The sequence below is a fragment of the Schistosoma haematobium genome, chromosome 6 (assembly GCF_000699445.3).
Source record: "Schistosoma haematobium chromosome 6, whole genome shotgun sequence".
In the NCBI taxonomy this organism is placed as follows: domain Eukaryota; kingdom Metazoa; phylum Platyhelminthes; class Trematoda; order Strigeidida; family Schistosomatidae; genus Schistosoma; species Schistosoma haematobium.
In genome coordinates, this window is record NC_067201.1 from 11069226 (window position 1) to 11090369 (window position 21144).

Genomic DNA, 21144 nt, shown 5'->3' on the forward strand with positions numbered 1-21144 from the left:
CATCCGGCTTAGTAAAGTCTATTTATACACTTAGCTTTGATCGCTTATCGAGCAAGCTCCGGGCTTTTGTGTAACAGATCCGAAGGCTATTTAAATGGCTCTATACCTCATGTAGAGTGGCTTCAGCATCATTCTCCGTCATAGCCTCACCACCTGGAAATTTGCAATTTTAAGGTCCTTCCCGCCAGCACCTAATCTAAGTTTTAGTACTTTTTGACTTCTCACCTTTTTACACCGTCTGCGAGCGGCAAGTATTTACAGACAATGACCGTTAACCACTTTAGCTAATGTTGACTGTGTAGTGTCGTCTCTTCCATTGGGAGGTTTAGGTACTACTATAGATATCCTGACGCATTAGCCGGTCAGTAGCTCTTTTATCAAGTTCACTTCATTCTTGAAAGGAGTTTTGGTCTCTCAGCCTTTGCTCTCCTTAACTTTATGAAAGATAACTGACCTGTCACTATGATCAGCCTTTAATTTTTCGGCTACTTTTTGGTGGACTGGTTTCCTTTTAGCAACATTGAGTTATTTCTTATTCTCGATTGTACCCATTCATCAACTTTCATTGAAGTAGTAATTATAGTCGTGTTACACAAACTTTTGTTTTTCCTGCTGGCAACAGAACTAGAATTGCAATTAGGTCTTCTAGGCGTTTCCATATATTCCATATATACTGTATTTCCAGAAAAAAAATTCTTGATGATATTCTGTCTGCAATTTCTTCAAACTGATCTATATTGAAACAAGAAAAAGGATGACCCAAATCAGTCATTTCAAAGGAATGGAGTCGAAGTTCAGAGAACTTTGGTGAAAAAGAATCATTAAATGGAGGTAGCTATCGCCATGGAATACAAAGACAGAAGTTGTACAAGTGGAGAAATGCAGTCGTAAGTAGATATGAGAATCAACTTTATCCTGTGTTAAAAACGAAATATGATGCATATAAAATTAATGTATGAGACGAAAAACTTAGTAGTTAAGGAGGAACAAAATGTCACACATGCATACATAATGTTTTTCCTACTCTCAGAAATACATACACAAATAAATGTTCTCACAATACCTGGGATAGGCCAAGATGGACAATGATGCAGTTTTGCTGTGAAGTAATGTAGGTTAAGCAGTTATATCATCCATACTCAACTACATTAGTGCAAAATTATCGATCTAGCAACATAAATAAGCCCAGTAATGGCATGCGTTGTCTTAAATTCTACGAAAGTAACCAATTAGGTCCAATACGTATCTTATTTTTGGAGTACTCTTAAAAGCAAGTAAATAGTACTGGCTCTGAATAAATGCACATAAGCATAGGATTGTCTATGTCAGTAAGTATTCAGCATGGAAATGAGATATTCTTTTCCTTTTTCAACGTCATCTGTTATCAGCTAATACATCTTTTCTTCTTTCAAGTCCTGAAGTTCTGGTGAATTGACTAGCTATTTAAATAATATTGATCAGCGAGATAGCCATGGGTTTTTAACACTTTCGTGATGATGAGCAAATTAAGTTATCTCAGTTACCCAGAGTTTTGTCTAGCCAGTAACTAGGCTTCTAAGGGAGGATAGTACGGGTCACATGATGCAGTTATGTCCTAAGAACAAGCAAAATTCTGACATATGTGATAAAAGGCATCCTATTGATGAGTTATGCAAAAGGAAATATTTAATAAGGCATGTATGAGTGAACATGTGCATGTTAACGTTAGTGCTCTTAAATAATATGGTCAGAGCTGCACTTATTTTGTCTCCTTCCAATTGAGCTAAATATTTAATAACTTGGGAAATCCGTTACAAGGAATAATAACAAATGTACGTTTGGTAATCCTTCATTTATGAATGGTACTGACATCATTCACATCGCGATGCTGACAGTAACCCGAAGGGTTATGTAAAAGAAGAATTCTTAAACTATAACAAACATGATTGTGATAACTGTGGTTATTCGTCGAAATATCTTTCTGTCTTAGAAGACATAAAAATTGATATTAATGACGTTACAAGACACGTACAAGTTACCGAGATTTCTCTGGCGGTGTTATCGAAATAAAGGGATGTAACAACAACACGGTAAGATAGAAACAAGCTCTGGTTTGAAATTATTGATTAACTGATTAGTTGTATCAAAGCGTTTAATTGGGCGGCTACAGTTAGTTAGAAGCTAATTGATCTGAGAATATACACATCTCGTTGCGGGATGTACTTCAGCGTCAATTCCATCCAATTAATCGAGTTGCTCATTACATTAATGGAGAGTCTGCAAGAAAACTTTTAAGTATCAATATGCCTAGAACAAAAAAAAACAGACACACGTAAAATACTAGTCCAATATCGAGGCGAAGAACTCTGGTACTATAGAAAAAAACTTGATGAAATAAAATCAGTGCTAAAAAACAAACAGTCAGCCAAATTACAAATCCAACCACCTAAAAAATTGCGTCCTAGCGAATCGTTTTTATATGAGGAAAGAGGCGTTGGCAATATTATTGCACATTGTTTTTGTTCTGTAGTACCAGAGTCCGCTTCGTTATTTGATTCAGATTCTACGTTTGGATCTGTTCCTTTTGTTCCAGGCATACTGAAACTCAAATGTTTCTCAGAGGCTCGCCAAAATATCAGCTGCCTTTATTAGACGTCTTCAAGAACTGGCAGCAGCAACAGTCACTAATTATTCAGGAACAAAACTCGAAGTTGTTCGTAATCAAATTATCGGGGGCATGCACTACTACAAAAGAAGTTCGCGAAACAAGTTCATAAAAGCTTAAAAGTTGCTCGTGAGGAAGCAATTTTGGAAAAGCAGATTTCCGTGATCACAGGTTTTTAAGAGTTGAATTGCCATAGTAGTTCAATGGTTTACCGGCTAACTGCCCACGTTAGAAATGCCCAGAAAGTGAGCTCCCGCTCAAGAAGTACTAAGTACCTATACTGCAAACTCAACAGCGGGCATACGAGGTGGTGTAGTCTGAAACATCTACGACAAAATGTGTGGAATTATTGTCCAGCTATCTTAACCTAGACGATTGAGCTTGTTTATTTTTTAAATTCTTGTTATAACTGAGTAAAAGTGGTGTAGTTTGACATAAATGAAAAACACTAAAACTGTAGATGGAAATTTGCTATGCCCCCAAGATAGGTCAGAAACTTTTCAGTGTACACGGAGTTTTATATTTTTTACTCATACTCATCAATAGTTGAATTTAAACATATTGAACTGGGAAAAACTTGACAATAACTAACCATTAATTTAATGGATATTTGCAATTTACATCATAAGACTGAACTGCTATGAGTAAGAAATGTCAGTGAATTTCTTTACTATCAATCATATTACAGTAAACATTAATTGTTTCTGACGTATTGTAAGTGAAATAATTTTTAAATTAAACACTAATCTGGCAATGGAAGATAGTGAACTACTGATCGGGTTTATATTTGGATAGTTTGATGGTAAGTTTTTCGATCGAATATGTTATTTTTGTATCGGCAGATGTAAAGACTTAATTTGAAACAAACACTTAACCGATTTTTTTTGAAAGGCAGTTTAGTCTCTTGATTGTTTGCAGATGCGTGTATGGTGTTTAGTATAATCTTAACTTAGATAGGTTCAACTCGGATTTAAGTCAACAACAGGGGAAATGAATAGACAACTGATGGTTAGCCACAGTTTTAATTTGACAAGATGTGTATATAGTTTTGACTTAACTATGGTATCAATAAATAAATTGACTTCCTACATTTTTTAAACAAGAGCGAAATATATGGACGAGTTTTCCGACCGGATGACCTAATGCTTGAGAGTTGAGTGCTTTTATTACTATAAGGGACTGATCACTTAAATGAAGGCTATATTTTAATAGACAGTTTTTGCTGCTTTTGGTCTAAAACGTAAATAAGATTGCTCTTCTTAAAATTAGACTAAATGATCGTTTTGTTTCCTCATTTTCAGCACTTAGTCAACGCATGGTTATGAAAGGGAGTTTTTTAGAATTGTCATGTCATATAAAATATTTTTGATTTATGAATCAGGATTTTTTAGGTCTGAGGCTTTATTGTGCATTGAAGTTCACATTAACATTTACACGACGTTTATATAAATAAGTATCAAATACAGCTTAGATATAAAATACTCTGGAGGAAGTAAAAGTATATTTTCATGTGTTTTTTGCAGTCTTTTGCGTTCTTTTCCATAGATTTTAAAACGAATAGTCAATATTTTCATGTATAAACAACCCTGGGATTTTTTATAACATGTTAGGTCACGTTAATTTGTTCTTATGAACATTTGCTCTCTCAATGACGTGTATATAAGCCCGTTTTGGCTGACCATTTTTCATTCTTTCTAGCTTTCTAAAGATGTTATCCTGTGAAGAACTAGCAATAATGAGAAATTTACCCGCTCTTGTGTCAGATTTGGATAGTATGGATATTATTGATCACCTTACTGCTACTACTCCTCCATTAATCACTCCTACTGATTATGAATCAATTATATCGACTTCCCAAAGAGAAGGCAGAAGAGCAGGAGTAAGATGTTTAATTGCTTGTTTACTACGTCGATCGGAAATCCAAAAAGTATTCAGATCTTTTCTGAATATATTAAAAGAAGATTACGGCCACTTGTTTGATTTGTTAGACAAAACATACGAGAGCTTAAAAAATAAAAATAACGATGAATCTGATTTTGGTGCACTAAGCAAAATTTCCTTTTGTTCTAGTATCGTTTTGGAGACAGAAAATCCACTAACCGTAACTACCCCTTGTCAATCGGTCTCCAAAGACGTTGATCATTCGAAGATGTTTTTAAAAGGGCTTGGAGTTTCTGAAAATGGTAATTATTCAACTAATTAACATGCTATTAACGTATATATATTGACTAAATACTGATTGAAGACAAATATCCTTTGGTTCGTGAGGTCATAATATAAACTGACTACCTCTGCTCTTTTCACTATCTCATAGTCAGTATATAGTGTTAAGTTTGGGAGTTGGGACAATATATCTAGAACGTGTCTAATTGCTCAAAGTTTGTGTTTCTGAATGATATCATTTGTCGAATCGTGATGAGAAAAATGTTGGAACAATTGTAGCTTAGCCTTACGATTATCTATATGATAGTCGTCGAACATTGGCGATTCTTTAGAGAAAATTGTGATTGGACACATGATTTTCGAACTATGTTAACTCAGATGTACTAAGTTATTATTAGACGTTATACAGTACTGAGACTGGTCGCGTTGTATCAGATCCAGAATTCACAACACAGAATAGAGAGCCAGATGACAGTTACAGGCAGTCACATTCAGTCAGTCCGAAATGGAAATTAATAACAGGAGAGGAAATCACATATTTAATAGTCCGTAGGCTAAGTACCTGTTTGACCACACTCAGTGACCAATCGTATCTTACTCTCATCACCACATATCAGTTTCTCAAGTGTAAAAAATAGCCGCTTGGATAGCAGTATTGTGCGTTGGATTTTTTATAACTGGGCCGTTGTCGCGACAGCGTCGAAGATAGTTTAAAATACAATAAATTGTCATGGTTTTTAGTATATAGGAATCGATCTCATCTGTTACTTAATCATTAACATTTATATAATTACCTACATATGTAAACTTATCGATTATTGAGGACTATTTATCAAGTGCATGTGCAGGTTCTGGTTTCTGCTATTCATCAGGATTATTTTGCACTCCGCTCTTTAGAAAGTAAATGTCATACTTACATTTTTTCGGAGTGATTAAATGTTATTTTGCGTAGTCATATATCGTCACATAGTAAACTTTCATTTTCACGTTCCAGATGAAAATCATTCAATCAATAACATCTATACTAGCTGTTTTCGGAACACTGAGGGATAATTAATATACAATATGGATAGTGGGAAACTACCTAAACCTGTTTTTTCGAATAATGGAGAGGATGATGTGCTAATTACCAAGTTGCTTTTAAAGGGTTTTCATGTTATTCTTACACTTTGTAAATACTCAAACTTGACTAAATATTTAATATTTATGGTCAAGTCCTAGTTTCATTAACATTCGACTGGTCTACGAAATTGGGATATTCTAATCGTTTATATTTCAATTAGCTTCTAAGGATATCTATTTTCGTTGCTAATATTTAGTATTTAAGTATGTTATTTTACTATAGAAAAAGCCTATTCTGCTCTTTACTTTTCTTCAATCTTATCTCTACCTTTTACAAATCACTAGGTCTGGTTTTTATCCATGCTCCTAGTAAGCTTATACTGTCGACAATTTACTTCTAAAATCCATATTCATCAAATAGTATACCTGTTAGGTAGTTAGAGGCAGTCAACAGGAAGCTAATGATCTAGCTTTCTTATCCGCTGTTACTCACCAGCAAGGTATATCTGTGACATTGATGTAACTTTCTCCATAGTTGGTCCAATTCCCTTTCTCTCAGGTACGTAATCTCAAACGTTACCACTAAGCTATTAGTGTTTCGGCAGGCCTCCTATATGACTGAGATATTTACAATTGATTGGTCATTAAGTAGTAGCCAATATCATGTTCAAATCTTTTAGTGCTGATTGAATTCTATCGATCAAACTGCAATTTCTCCACTTGTCTAAGTGACTCGACATCACGTTGACTATGTTGAGACTTTACAGGTACACGTCGTTGACGAGTGACCAATAGCATGAAACAGGTCCGGCGTTCTTTTTACCGACTCCTTCAAATCATCTAAGTCAACTAACTGGAGCTTCACTCCAACATCAGCATTCTGATGTTACATGGGATCACTGGGAATTGATTCTATCACATTATTTGATGTTGACTATCTAATTAATGCTCTATATCTAAGCAAAATACAACACTGGTCGTTTTGGGAATTAGGGTCTCTGTTGTCACTTTTGACGATAATAATTTTCTATATATAGAATATGTAGTACTCAGTTTGCATTACCTAATCATGAACCGAATCAAGCATTGTCCTTTTACATTAGTATTAGTCTATTCAAGTCTAAAACAGTTGATTTAACTATCGATACGTTATTATTATTATTATTATTCAGTTCTGTTTCATTTTTTTAAAATAAAAATCTATCAGATATCATATTCAACATTATTTCAACTATATGCTCACATCCAATTGCTGTTATGAATTGGGAAAATCTTTTAAATGAATTGATAGGATGTAGTACTATTAATCCTATTGGTATTTTTATGAACAGTAATAATTCACACTTAAAAAACAGTGATTCAAGCATGAAAGATTTTGAAGATTTTCTATGGTGTGCATCGAATTGTCGTCGTGGCCTCTTTCACTTTTTCTCAATCAATATAATTCGAAATTTAGAAAATCGTGGTTCTCCTCTCAAACGATCATATCCAGCGAATTTTGATACTGTTAAGTTTAATGCTGTAAGTTTTATTATTCAATCAGTCAGTCAGTTTTATGATTGATTATATAATAAACATTGAGATCAGTGAAAATGCAAACTACTGGCTTATGTACTTGATTCTTATGGATTGAACCAGTAATTAAATGCTCTAATTAATCTTGGACAGCTTAATATGCATGAGATTCACAGTCTATGTAGCTCATATTTCTGCATGCGAACGTGTGTATTTGGTCACTTTATCTCCCTAGTAGATAATGTAATCAGAGAGATGTGGTGTAAAAGTATTGTCGAAATTTGTTCAACTGCCTTTAAAGTGTTGAAAATATTAGAAACCTTTGTTTGTATCCAATTCACAGCTTGTATTAGTAACCATTATAATGTACTTGGTTCACAATCGTGCGAATGTACCTTTATGAAGGAATTAACATCTCACTCGAATAAATTTATTCATTTCTAGTAAAAAGATTTCTTTAAAAAATTAAGGTGGAAAGATATCTATGTTATATATTTTTCTGTTTAGCACGTCTTAACTACTCGACTTAACTCTAATGAAAACAAGACTTGATCTAAGAACACGATTTATTCCGATGCATCGAAATGACATTTCACATTAATAAAAACGAGAATTTCTGTGTGAATTTACACGATCGTTGATTAGCTGAAAATGAATCATTCAGCATATTCGGATTCGACTCTGAAATGAAGATACAATTATTAGTAATTTATCTTCCCCTTTGAACAAAGTTGCTATAGCAGTGGCTGGGGTCGATTCACATCAGGTCGGCTGGTTTAGACTCTCTGTCTAACTTCTTGGTAGTAAGTAAATATGTCGTTTCTTCCTTTCTATGCTCTGAAGCTTGCTTGACTATTGAGGATAGTTCGATCATAAAGATAGCTAAATAAGTATTGAGTGGTATTTTATAGTGAGTTTCATTACTAAAAATAGAGGTCGCTCAACGTAATTGTCTAATCCATGCAAGCTAATCAATCAACTGGGACTTCGTAGATTACATTACGTCTTCTCAAAATACGTTAGCATGTTGAGTTAAGATGGTCAAGACGGTAGTCCGTAGAGAGTACTCTCTGAACTAAAGTAAACGACTACGTTCATACCTCACTATGTCAAGTAAATTGATTCCTCATAGATATGTTTAGTTGAGACTCATCATTTGGCACTGGGTTAAAAACTGCTCTCAATTTCCAGTATCATAGGATTTCTGCTGGAATTCGAGAGTTCGATACAGTACGATAAATTAACGGAAACCTATAGAGTAATAGTAGAAGTAATTGTTATATATATATATATATATATATATATATATATTAATAAAAGCTAACTTTATTATCAATATCGTAAAACACTCATGTGAAGAGATCTCGCATTATTTAGTATTATATGCTTATAAAATTAATTATCTAGCCAGAAAAATTGATCTAACTAGTTTCTGCATGATTTTATTTGTTCAAACACATAAACATTGGTACAAGGAGTCACCAAATATATATGCATCACACTATGTCATTTGATTTGTGTGAGGACTGGGGCACTGCTTTGTCACCCAAACCAAAGCAGGTGGTTTTGTTAGATGCTACACATGACTATGAAAATTATGAAAATCAAAAAAGAATAAAGTGAATTAAGATTATTCCATGTAAATTGTTATCAAACAGGGAAAAATAAAAATTATTAATTAACAAATCAGTGTGTTCATTCGACTTTTTACATGATAGGGATAGTGTCATTGTAATTCGTGCCAATGTGTATGTAATAGGATTCTTTTCAGACTATGATGTGAAAACATCTCTGACCATTAGCAATTTAATTTGACCACAGATGCCTTAGAAATATTGCTGGCGTCTGCTGGGATCACCGGGTAAGTAATAGTGAGGTTAGACGCAGGGTATTAGGGAATGATGGTAAGTCAGTTGATGAGGCTGTGAATCTTCATAAACTGAGATGGTTGGAACACGTGTTGCGTATGCCTAAACACTGGTTACCACGACGCGCAATGCAGACTAGTGTTAGAGGCGGTTGGAAGAAAATTGGGGGCGGCCAAACCAAAATGTAGCATTAGTACATAAAGTCACTAACTTCTGGTAGATGCAGACTACTTGGTTGGGATCCGCGCGACTATCGTAACCAAAGGTTGGAGACTCTTGTTGATATGGCTCAGAATCGACCACGATGGCGTCGGTGTATACACTGTCTGTCTTCCTTTAAACTATGAGAGTAAAATCGCTTCATATCCTTCTTTCTAAGAACTAATTCTTTCTTCCTGTACTATGTCCATATATGCAATCTTTCTTTTATATATTACCACCACTGAATTAACTACTTCTGTGAATCCGGTGTTCATCTTGTTGTGTTAATGAGGTATGGCAACTTGGACCGATGCATACATGTGCCTGGTCCTACATCGTAGCTGACTGACTGACTGTTCCCTCAGGATCCTGGAGCCCATGTGCACCATTTGTTTGGAATCAGGGTTTTCCAACTCCTCTTGGTGAATCCCTTCTATCCACCAACCCGGGTTGAATCATCGTACATTCGCGTTTCGTCTTCTCAATTTCATAAACAACTCATCCACCACCAGAAGGTAGCGAGTAGGACTTTCATGGTAGTTGTTGTATACACGTGGCTATGTGAGAGGATTTCGAGAGGGAGAACTGACTCCACTGTCGACCGTACCTGAGCATTTGGGGGAGGCATGATTTAGTTTAACTGTTTCTTTTTTGATGTTATAATAAGTTAACTTGTAGTTAGTTTCACATGATATTCGACTTAAGAAAATCAGTTATATTGATTGCTTATTCAAGCATACAAAATATGAAATTCTCATTTACACTGGTCTGTATTTTGTTTTGTTTATTTATGCCCATATAATGACTAATGAAGTGATATGTGCTCACAGTGGTTTTAAGATTCGATATCCTAATACGAAGTCATACATTCAGATTAAACAACTAGGCAGACTATGACTAGGCCTCGTATTCTAAACTATAATTCGAAGTTAAATACATTAATTTGTGTCTATTAAGTGAGTTGACAAGTCATTAAACACTTATCTAATTTAAGGTTACAATTTTTCGGTTACTTTTAATTAATACCATGAACTGATCAATGTTGGACCACCACTGAAAACTTGGAAGCACTGGATGGCCGTTTAGTCCTGCTATAGGACTCTTCAATACGAGTGAGGATCCATGATCCTGCACTCCTGATCCGAACCTTGGACCTTCGGTCTCGCGCGCGAACGTTTAACCTGTAGACCATTGAGCCGGCATCCAACGGTATTAATGCCTAACTTCAACTTATTAATCTCTACAACCCAGTACTGATAATTTTCGGTTACATTGTTAAGAGTTCGTTCAAAAATAATCATTGAATATTGCTGATAAACAAATATAATTACTTCGAATTTGTTGATTATCATTATTATTTTTCATTCTGTTTGTTTATTTTATTCAAAGCAATTAATTCGTAAATTAGTCACAGAAAAATTAATTCCAACTTTACAACATTTTAATCTCTGGAATTTAGCCAATCGCATTCAAACACAGATTGAATACAATGATGCAAATAATTGTGACTCTGTGAAAAACTCTATTTTGGATAGATGTAGCCTTCTGTATATGAATAGTTTTCCTTTAAAATTACTCGATTCTACCTGTCATAATAATATTAACAACGATAGTAATTTACTGTTTGATCTAAATCAACCTATTTCATCATATGACCTATTGAAATCTTGTCCTCAATTTAATTATGCAAAATGTAAGTTGAGAATTAATAATTAGATTATTATTATCATCAATATAACTGTGTATTACAAATATTACGAATAAACCATGAAAGTTTAACAAAAATTGTTTATACAAATATGTTAACTCTGATTTCTTGTATACCTGAACTGAGATGATATCGGGGTTGACTTCGGAATATTTGCTCAGAAGTAGTAATCTAGTAGAACATTAACAGACTTTGGGAATTCATAGATTTTTATCAATGTCTACCTCATCCTTATCGATTTTTGTAATAGTTGAATTAAAATGCTGGTGATTGTTAACGTTATTAGGTTGGGACACTAAGGGTAATATAACCTTTAAAAACTGTCAAGTAAGTAGCGATATTTAGCTGTAAATTCACTAACCAGTAATATTTCATTGTCGTTACTTGGTGAAATGCATTTTCCTATCGATGTGTTACTTGTGGTATTAAGCTGTATGGGGTTGTCGCAGTATGTATTTTTCAGGCTGATAATTAGGATTAAAATCGTGATGGTTTATGTTTTCCCGTTGTTGATATCAGTTACTTCAAGTGGTCAATCTCTTTTCTTATATGTAGATATTAAGAGGATTTCCACACTTTCGACATTTAGACATAAGCTTTTCTTAGTGTATTTACATCTGTTACTCATCGTTTGGATGTGGTTAAATTTATTGATAGTGTTCACACCAAGACTCGACCCCCCAGTACCTTTCGCTTCAATTGCCAATCTGTTACTAACACTGTTATTCAGGTGCATCCAACCGACAAGTCTCAATTAGAAGGAAACACAAGTTCTAGATATATCAATTGTGAATCTGTTCCATCTCTTGAGTTTTAAACAGTTTGTTTTTTATGTGTTCTCCCAAATTCTAATCTTCTGGATTCTTCATGTCCATTTTTCTTCTCTTTCCAAATTTATTTCACTGGATTATGCTCCTTGAATAACATCTTCAAACCCTAATATTTCCGATTACTGCTTATACTCTTACTACCTCTACCACTACGGGATTTAAATCGACAATTGTATCTGTGTGCTAATGTGGTATGGCAAGTCGAACTGATGTACGTACGTACCAAGTTCTACGTTGTTACTGACTGACATATGTGTTAAGCATGAGTTATATATATATATATATATATATATATATATATATATATATATATATATAGTTGTACATGGCAACGTAATGATGAACAGTGTTATGGAAACTTATCTTTATAATGGTACATAAACTTTAAAATATTACTGTTATAATTCAATCTAAGAATTACGCTTAAAGAAGCAAGCACTATTTGATAGATTAGTTTAACAAGTTGCAAACACAACACACATGACAACCTGTTCGTAAGCGTATTTCTAACATTTAATTAGAATTAGAAAAATCCTGTTTCTGGTACACTATGTCTCATTTCTAATTGTAAGCAGATATGTCGTTTTATAACAGTGCTTAATTAGTGGACTTGAGGAATTTATGAATTAGAAAAAGAGAATTCAGCGAGGAAAATTTTCGTTTCGACGAAATCATTTACTTAAGCTGTACATTCGTATATAGTTAGTTACATGGAAAATATATGTCTATAGGATGATAGAAAAGATTGCATCATAAATTGATTCGAGAATAAATAACAAATGAGGTTACGTACTAATCAAGGGGTGAGGAATAAAATAGTTTCTGGGTCAGATAATAGTCCAATTGACAGATATGAAGAAAAGCGACAAACATTAAGGTTATAATAATAGACTGAATAATAATCAAGAAAACTTGTATAAGGTAATAAGCATAACTAATTAGTGTTTAAAATGCAAAACAGTAACTTAAAAAATTCGGTAATCAAATACAAGTGCAGAAAAAAAGCCCGGAACGTATCCATTAAGGGAATTAGGGCCAAGGAAGGATGAGAAGTTGGACAAATCGTTTCTTCACGCAAAGTTCAGAATTGTGTTCGTGGATTGCCAATGCCTCAGCAATGCATGAAATATTGGTTCGATCCCCCCTTCGATCCAGTTCCTTCGACTCTGTAGATTACTTTAAAAGAAGAGTCCTTTGGAGCGATGTGTCCACAGTTAATTAAATACTCCTGTATCGAACTAGTAATTGTTTTTCATTCTCCTTTTAAGAGCCAAGCCGGATAGTGTTCTGAGATGCGTTTGGACAGTGATCGCTTTGTGCGGCCTATATAACGTGCCCCACATGAGCAAGTAAATTTATATATATACATTGATGTGGCCCAAAGCGTAAGTGTATTCTTAACATATCCCAGAATAGTAGGTTGGCTAGAGGAAACAATTCGGAGCTTAGCTGTGTAGAATGTTTTATTCAACGATTTTGAAATCCGTTTATTTAGGATTTCAGCAGCCGTGTCTCCTTTAAATTCCATATTCATAAACAGAGTTTTCTTCTGTACTGTCGTTGCTTTTTCATGATGAAGTCTAGGTGTTAAGTTGCTATCGGCAAATCTGGGCGGAAACCATTTCTGATGAGAGTTTGTCGAAGCTGAGATAATTCCTCATCTGTTGTGATGATACTTTCATTATTTGTGAAGAAGACATGAACCTCAATGAAATCTTGAATATTTTCAATAATTGTTACCCGTCAATTCAATTGACCTTAGAAGCAGAGGCAAACCATGAACTTCATTTTCTGATGTGCGTTTAAAAAGAATGCCTGATGGTTTTTTTACGGAGATCTATGTATAGAAAACCTACCTGGAATAGACAATACACGGATCCCATTGAGTAGAAAGAGGAACTTACTTCGCTCTTTATCCTCTAGGATCAAGAGAATCTGTTCCAATGACTATTATCTGACCCAGAAACTATTTTATTCCTCACCCCTTGATTAGTACGTAACCTCATTTGTTATTTATTCTCGAATCAATTTATGATGCAATCTTTTCTATCATCCTATAGACATATATTTTCCATGTAACTAACTATATACGAATGTACAGCTTAAGTAAATGATTTCGTCGAAACGAAAATTTTCCTCGCTGAATTCTCTTTTTCTTATTCAATGACACTATGGGTTATTTTAATTTATGAATTAATGCTTTTTTCTAGTGTTTTCAGTATGAGGTTATGGAGATTGTTGAAATTCGCTGAAAATATGAACAGATCTAAGTTAGACCACCATTGGAAACCTAGAAGAAATGTATGACCATTTCATCTTAGTATATATATGTATGTGCTTCCACAATTCTGCAGGCGGGGATTGAACCCAGAATTTTCGGTCTCGCGCGCGAACGCTCTACAACACTGGGACGGTATCCAAAGGTGATGATAGTCACATAATTAGAGTAATTGTAGATAAAGACTTGTACAATAATCGAAAAACTTCATATCTAATTGCATAAATTCATATTCTTTTCCTTTTAAAAAAATTTATGCTATAGATATATACCTGTTCTAATTATTTATTTTTATCGTACATTGTTTCTTTTCTACAGCTTTACTTTTCTCATGTATTGAACCAATATTTCATCATTCTCTTATACTTTTGGATTGGCCATTTCTACTTCATGAATTAAATGTTTGTTCTAATTGTATTTTATATTTACTCAGTTGTCATTCTTCTTCACAATGTTTATTATCTACCAAAAATAGTAGTAGTAGTAATAGTAGTATTTTATTAACTGAATCAAACAATCGTAATTCTTTTTGTCAAAATATTCAAGATGAGAAAATTAAAAATGTTGCGTTGGTTATTCTTTTCTGTACAATACTTCAAAATACATTGTATCAAAAAATGATTATAGATCAAGATAGTCAAAATCTAAGTCAACCTGTACAGTCTCTGAGTGAAAGTGTTCAAAAGGTGAGGTTTTCATTGGAATTTTCTTTTTTTTAAAACACTTTTCATATCTTACATTAGATATGATCATAAAATACTCATGTTATGACAAAATCAATATTAGGAAAGTCAAAAACTATCGCGGCTATTTTTTACAATTATGATTATTTATATCTATATTACATAATTAGTAAATGCCCTGGTACGACCAAAGGTGGGGAGAGTCATCTCTCGAAATCCTCTCACATTGTCACGTGTATACAACCACTATCACGAAAGTCCTACTCACTGCCAAAGTGTTGTTTACGAAATTCAGAAGACGAAAAGCGAATGTTCAACGCTTTAACCGTGTTAGTGGATACAGAGGATTCATGTAGGGGAGTTGGAAAACCTTGATTCCAAACAAACGGTGCATATGGGCTCCAGGATCTTAAGGGAGAAAATGGAGTATGGACATATTGTTGGTAACTGGCTACCATGGGACTGCATGTTCTAACGTTGCTTCACTTCCTTGTCGACTAGATCTCTAGGTCAAAGGCTGGGACAGTGACCCTTGCTTCGGTTTTTGCGACAAGACAGTGTTCCAGTCCTCACACAAATCGAATAACGAAGTGGGCGCACCGAAAAACTAATCTGTTCGCTATTTGCATCTGCTTATTTATCACTGAGTTTCTAAGGGGGCTCGAGGACAAATAAGCATTAGGGCCTTGGCTATAGTTTATTGATCAGTGTGTAAATTCGTGAAATTGGTCAATGGTCTGACCGACAATATGGTATGTGATATCAGTTAGGAATTTTCAAGCCTTAAGAAACCCATAGCAGCTTTTTTCTCAAGATACAACAAATAAATAAGTTGACTTTTGTATGGTGTAGTTTGACGGAAGGTGGTGGAATCCTAGTCGATTCACTCCTAACCCCAGTTTTAAAAGGCTGAGGATGTTTTCCGTCTTTCCTTTATCTTCATTATTTGAATGTTAATCACTGTTGTTCTTAAAATTTTGTAAAGTATGTTAATTCAGTTAATTCTTGTGTGTTTATCACGATATGGCATTTTGATTTTTCTTGAACTGACGCCAATAATACCTAGTTTCGATACATAAATAAACCCATTTTCCCTTTTCTCCTAGTCTTGGGTAGTCTGAAGAATAAATCTTTCAAGAATTATTAGATATTAACCGAAGATTTATTCATAATATGTCAACATACGTACAATAACCTTGAAAACTGCAGTACATAAAAAGCCACTGACCATACAGAAAATAATATTTTCGAATCTAAATCGTGGTTTCAATAAAGGGAAGATATTGTGGAGCTATTTGATGCGAGAGAATAGGTATTAGTATTCACGAAATGAACAGTAACTCGATGGTTTTCTAGGGATTTAACATTCTTAATACCATATACCCTTTTCTTATTAACTTCAGTCACTAACAACTGAGACAAATGTGTGATTTTGTTGCAAATTTATCCTAACGAAATCAGCTGCTACTTTGTTAGGCTTTCTTGTTAGTTGGGCAATAACTCTGTAATCGATTGAATTCTAGCAATCTACACGTATTCATAAGAAGGAGAATAAAGCATTGAAGTACATCGGTTTACCATTGTGTTACATTGGTTTTCTAGTTATTCTATTCTAAGTAAACTTCTCCAGTTGTGTAGCTGTTGACCCCCCCTATCACGATAGAATATCCGTCGATTTGCTTTAAATTGCTAATCAGTCAATCAGTTACAACGTTAGGACAAGGCGCATATATGCATCGGTCCAAGTTGTCATACCTCATTAACACAACAAGATGAACACCGGATTCACAGAAGTAGTTAATTCAGTGGTGGTAATATATAAAAGAAAGATTGCATATATGGACATAGTACAGGAAGAAAGAATTAGTTCTTAGAAAGAAGGATATGAAGCGATTTTACTCTCATAGTTTAAAGGAAGACAGACAGTGTATATACCGATGCCATTGTGGTCGATTCTGAGCCATATCAACAAGAGTCTCCAACCTTTGGTTACGATAGTCGCGCGGATCCCAACCAAGTAGTCTGCATCTACCAGAAGTTAGTGACTTTATGTACTAATGCTACATTTTGGTTTGGCCGCCCCCAATTTTCTTCCAACCGCCTCTAACACTAGTCTGCATTGCGCGTCGTGGTAACCAGTGTTTAGGCATACGCAACACGTGTTCCAACCATCTCAGTTTATGAAGATTCACAGCCTCATCAACTGATTTACCATCATTCCCTAATACCCTGCGTCTAACCTCACTATTACTTACCCGGTGATCCCAGCAGACGCCAGCAATATTTCTAAGGCATCTGTGGTCAAATTAAATTGCTAATGGTCAGAGATGTTTTCACATCATAGTCTGAAAAGAATCCTATTACATACACATTGGCACGAATTACAATGACACTATCCCTATCATGTAAAAAGTCGAATGAACACACTGATTTGTTAATTAATAATTTTTATTTTTCCCTGTTTGATAACAATTTACATGGAATAATCTTAATTCACTTTATTCTTTTTTTGATTTTCATAATTTTCATAGTCATGTGTAGCATCTATAATTCATACGAAATTATTACCAGCTCTACAATGTCTTGATTTGAATGCATTACATAGTGAAATAGAACAATTGGCTTTTCAAATGCTTCATTAAGATTTTTCTTGTAAATTCTATCTATGTATAACATTGTGTAAGTTAAAGTGTTCTTGAATTCTGACCTATATCTGTCATCCCTCTTGAAGAAGCATAGGTCGCCCAACAGGATTCTCCACTGAACTCTGTCCTGGGCAAACCTTTCCAATTGTTTCTGATCGCTATTCATTCTCTTGATGTCTGCTTCCAATCGCGACCCTTGATTTTCCTTTTTCCCTTCAGGATTCCAAGTTAGTGCTTGCCTTGTGGTTCCGTCTGATGATTTCTACAATGTATATCCTATCCACTTTCATCACATTTTCTTAATTTCCTCTTCAGCTTGTGAATCCTGATTACTTTAAGAAAAATCATCTCAGTCTCTTTTTCTATTTATCTTTTTTATGATACCAAACAAGATTATGTTTTTTTGCACAAAACCCTAAGCATTAAAGGTCATTTATAAGTAGTTATCCTTGTTTATACACCTCCTATTGTTTTAGAGTTGATCATTATTGTTAAGTTTTGCTTTTTTACTGGATTTAGCTCTCAGTGACTGAACTATTTTTATTTTTGTGACCGTAAAATAAAAAATGTTCTGAATACTGCTTTTTGAATTTCACTCCCATAAATTATCATTTTCAGTTGAACAGTAATAACACGTCGTGTATGTATATGTATATTTTAAAGCCAAAAGTAGATCCCAAGAACAACTGAGGTCACACTTAGGCAGTTCTGAAAACGAGGCTGCCCAGATGTTGCTTGGAAAGATAAACGAACAACTGTGGAAACAACAGCGACATCTATTGGTGACTTAAACCAAAGGGTTACGAAAAACCAGTGAATTTCTTCTAAGTCTATTGCACTGGTGGATTCTCGTAAACTCATCAGACTCCGAACACAATGAAGAACGAAAACAAATCAGATCTAGGTTAACCAAAAGTCTAAGAAACGACCGTGAGCAGTGGTGGATATTGAAAGCAAAAGAGATGGAAAAGGTGGTAACTGTAGGTAGCACAAGACAGCTCTTCAGATTAATATACGAAATTGGAAATTATAAGACAAGTGTGAGATTCTCGGAAAAAGACGAAACTCGTATCCTCTCTCAGCTCAGATGTTTTGAGCGGTAGGCAGAACACTCTAATGAGCAGTTCAGCTACTCTACAACTACCCACCATTCCCAATCAGCCTGAATGGAACATTGAAGTAGGTCCCCCGACTCTAATTGATGTTCAAAAATCTGAAACGAGGAAGAGCATCTGGTCTAGATGAATTAACCCCAGGGGATTTTAAGGATGGTGGTCCAGATTTAGCGATTAGGTTGACTAATATTTTAACTTAAATCTGGGAGTTGGATGTAACCTCATCTGACTGGCTGCAATCACTGATTGTCCCAATATATAAGAAAGGGTCAAAGTCATCCTGTGATAACCATAGAGGGGTTAGTTTGACTAACATAACGTCTGTAATACTAGCCTCAATAATTATCGGGCGCCCAACAAAGACTCGTGAACTGCAAACACGGTGAAATCAGGTTGGCTTTAGACCTGGTCATGGTCATGCACCATTCGTCAGGTACTAGAACACAGACACGCTTATCGGTGTGCGACAATTATAGTTTTTCTTGACGTGAAAGCAGCATTTGACTCTGTAGAACGAGAGGTTCTGTGGCGGTGTCTGTCATTGAAAGGTGTACCTCAGAAGTACATAAACCTTGTGAAGGCTCTTTACTCGAACACTACTAGTCTAGTTAAGGCTTGTGGCGAACTGTCATCTGCTTTTGCAACCTCAAGTGGTGTCCGTCAAGACTGTCCACCTTCTCCACTTTTGTTCAGCTTCATCATAAACATACTGATAGAAGTAACGTTCTCGTCGACCAAATTTCCGGGCATCGATCTCCTACCAGGAGGTTCACTTATCGACTTGGAATACGCTGATGATATAGTCCTGTTTGGCGAAGACGCTGATAAAATGCAATCTTTTGATAGCACTGAGCAACAATGTCAAGATGTTTGGGATGAGTATCCCCCCTTCTAAATGCAAATTGTCACTCCAGGACTGGCCTTCGTCAACACCTGAACTAAAGATGGGGAGTGAAGTAGTCGAACGCGTTGACAACTTCACTTATCTTGGAAGTCTTATCAGCCCTAATGGGTTGGTGTCTGACGAAATCTGTGCACGGATCCGAAAAGCTCGTTTGGCTTTTGCCAACTTACGTCACCTATGGTGAAAGCGAGTTATCCGTCTATCAATTAAGGGACGGGACGTTCTGTTCTAGTTTACGGCTGAAAAACGCGACCGTTAAGAGTAGAGGATACTCGTAAGCTACTAGTATTTGACCACAGATGCCTTAGAAATATTGCTCGCATCTGCTAGGATCACCAGGTAAGCAACAGTGAGGTTAAACACAGGGTATTAGGGAATGATGGTAAATCAGTTGATGAGGCTGTGAATCTTCATAAACTGAGATGGTTGGAACACGTGTTGCGTATGCCTAAACACTGGTTACCACGACGCGCAATGCAGACTAGTGTTAGAGGCGGTTGGAAGAAAATTGGGGGCGGCCAAACCAAAATGTAGCATTAGTACATAAAGTCACTAACTTCTGGTAGATGCAGACTACTTGGTTGGGATCCGCGCGACTATCGTAACCAAAGGTTGGAGACTCTTGTTGATATGGCTCAGAATCGACCACGATGGCGTCGGTGTATACACTGTCTGTCTTCCTTTAAACTATGAGAGTAAAATCGCTTCATATCCTTCTTTCTAAGAACTAATTCTTTCTTCCTGTACTATGTCCATATATGCAATCTTTCTTTTATATATTACCACCACTGAATTAACTACTTCTGTGAATCCGGTGTTCATCTTGTTGTGTTAATGAGGTATGGCAACTTGGACCGATGCATACATGTGCCTGGTTCTACGTTGTAGCTGACTGGTGTATATCTGAAAAAAGGGGTTACAAAATTGTCTTTTTTTTAGACGAACGTGATCTTTCTGTTTCCCTGCAACTCTTTTTATCTGTATTGATCCTATATACACATCCACTTTGAATAAATCTGTTAGATAATATCTAAGAAAGTGTACTGCTAGATCTATGTATAAACTATTAGTTAACTCAATGAAATGAGTTACATATTAAGATCAGAAAAATGATTTTTGAAATTAAGTTACCCATTGAGATTTTCGAATAAATTTTGAGTTGATAAATATCAAAATATGAACTAGAGCACAAGAATACCTACAATTTAAGGTTAATACTATTTATTAATATGAAGTAGCATGGGATAAAATATAATAAGTATGGGAAGATAAGTTAAGCAACTACTGAAAAACGACATGATCTTTACAAGATACTCATTACAAGTGTATCGACCTGAAGATTTATCATCTCGAAATGCTTTAACGCGCTATATCTTAAATCCATAAGACTTTAAAGAGCTTGTTGAGTGAAAGCATTGTATTGCTGTATACATTCCGTCTGGTCTAAACAAGCTCGATTACTAGTAACCAAGGCATTCCCACTTTATATTTCGATCAATACTCAATCACCAGTTAGTTTAGGATTAAA

The 21144-nt window shown here is 35.1% G+C and overlaps 1 protein-coding gene across 1 annotated transcript; it reads left to right on the forward strand.

The window, feature by feature from the left end:
- Window positions 1-1971: 1971 nt before the first annotated feature.
- Window positions 1972-20743, forward strand: MS3_00008507 (uncharacterized protein). The gene is made up of 6 exons (XM_012937017.3): window positions 1972-2069; window positions 4343-4827; window positions 7077-7390; window positions 10843-11146; window positions 14588-14955; window positions 17484-20743. The coding sequence occupies exons 2-6, from the start codon at window positions 4353-4355 to the stop codon at window positions 17592-17594; spliced, it is 1572 nt and encodes a 523-aa protein (XP_012792471.1). The 5' UTR covers window positions 1972-2069; window positions 4343-4352; the 3' UTR covers window positions 17595-20743.
- Window positions 20744-21144: the final 401 nt, after the last annotated feature.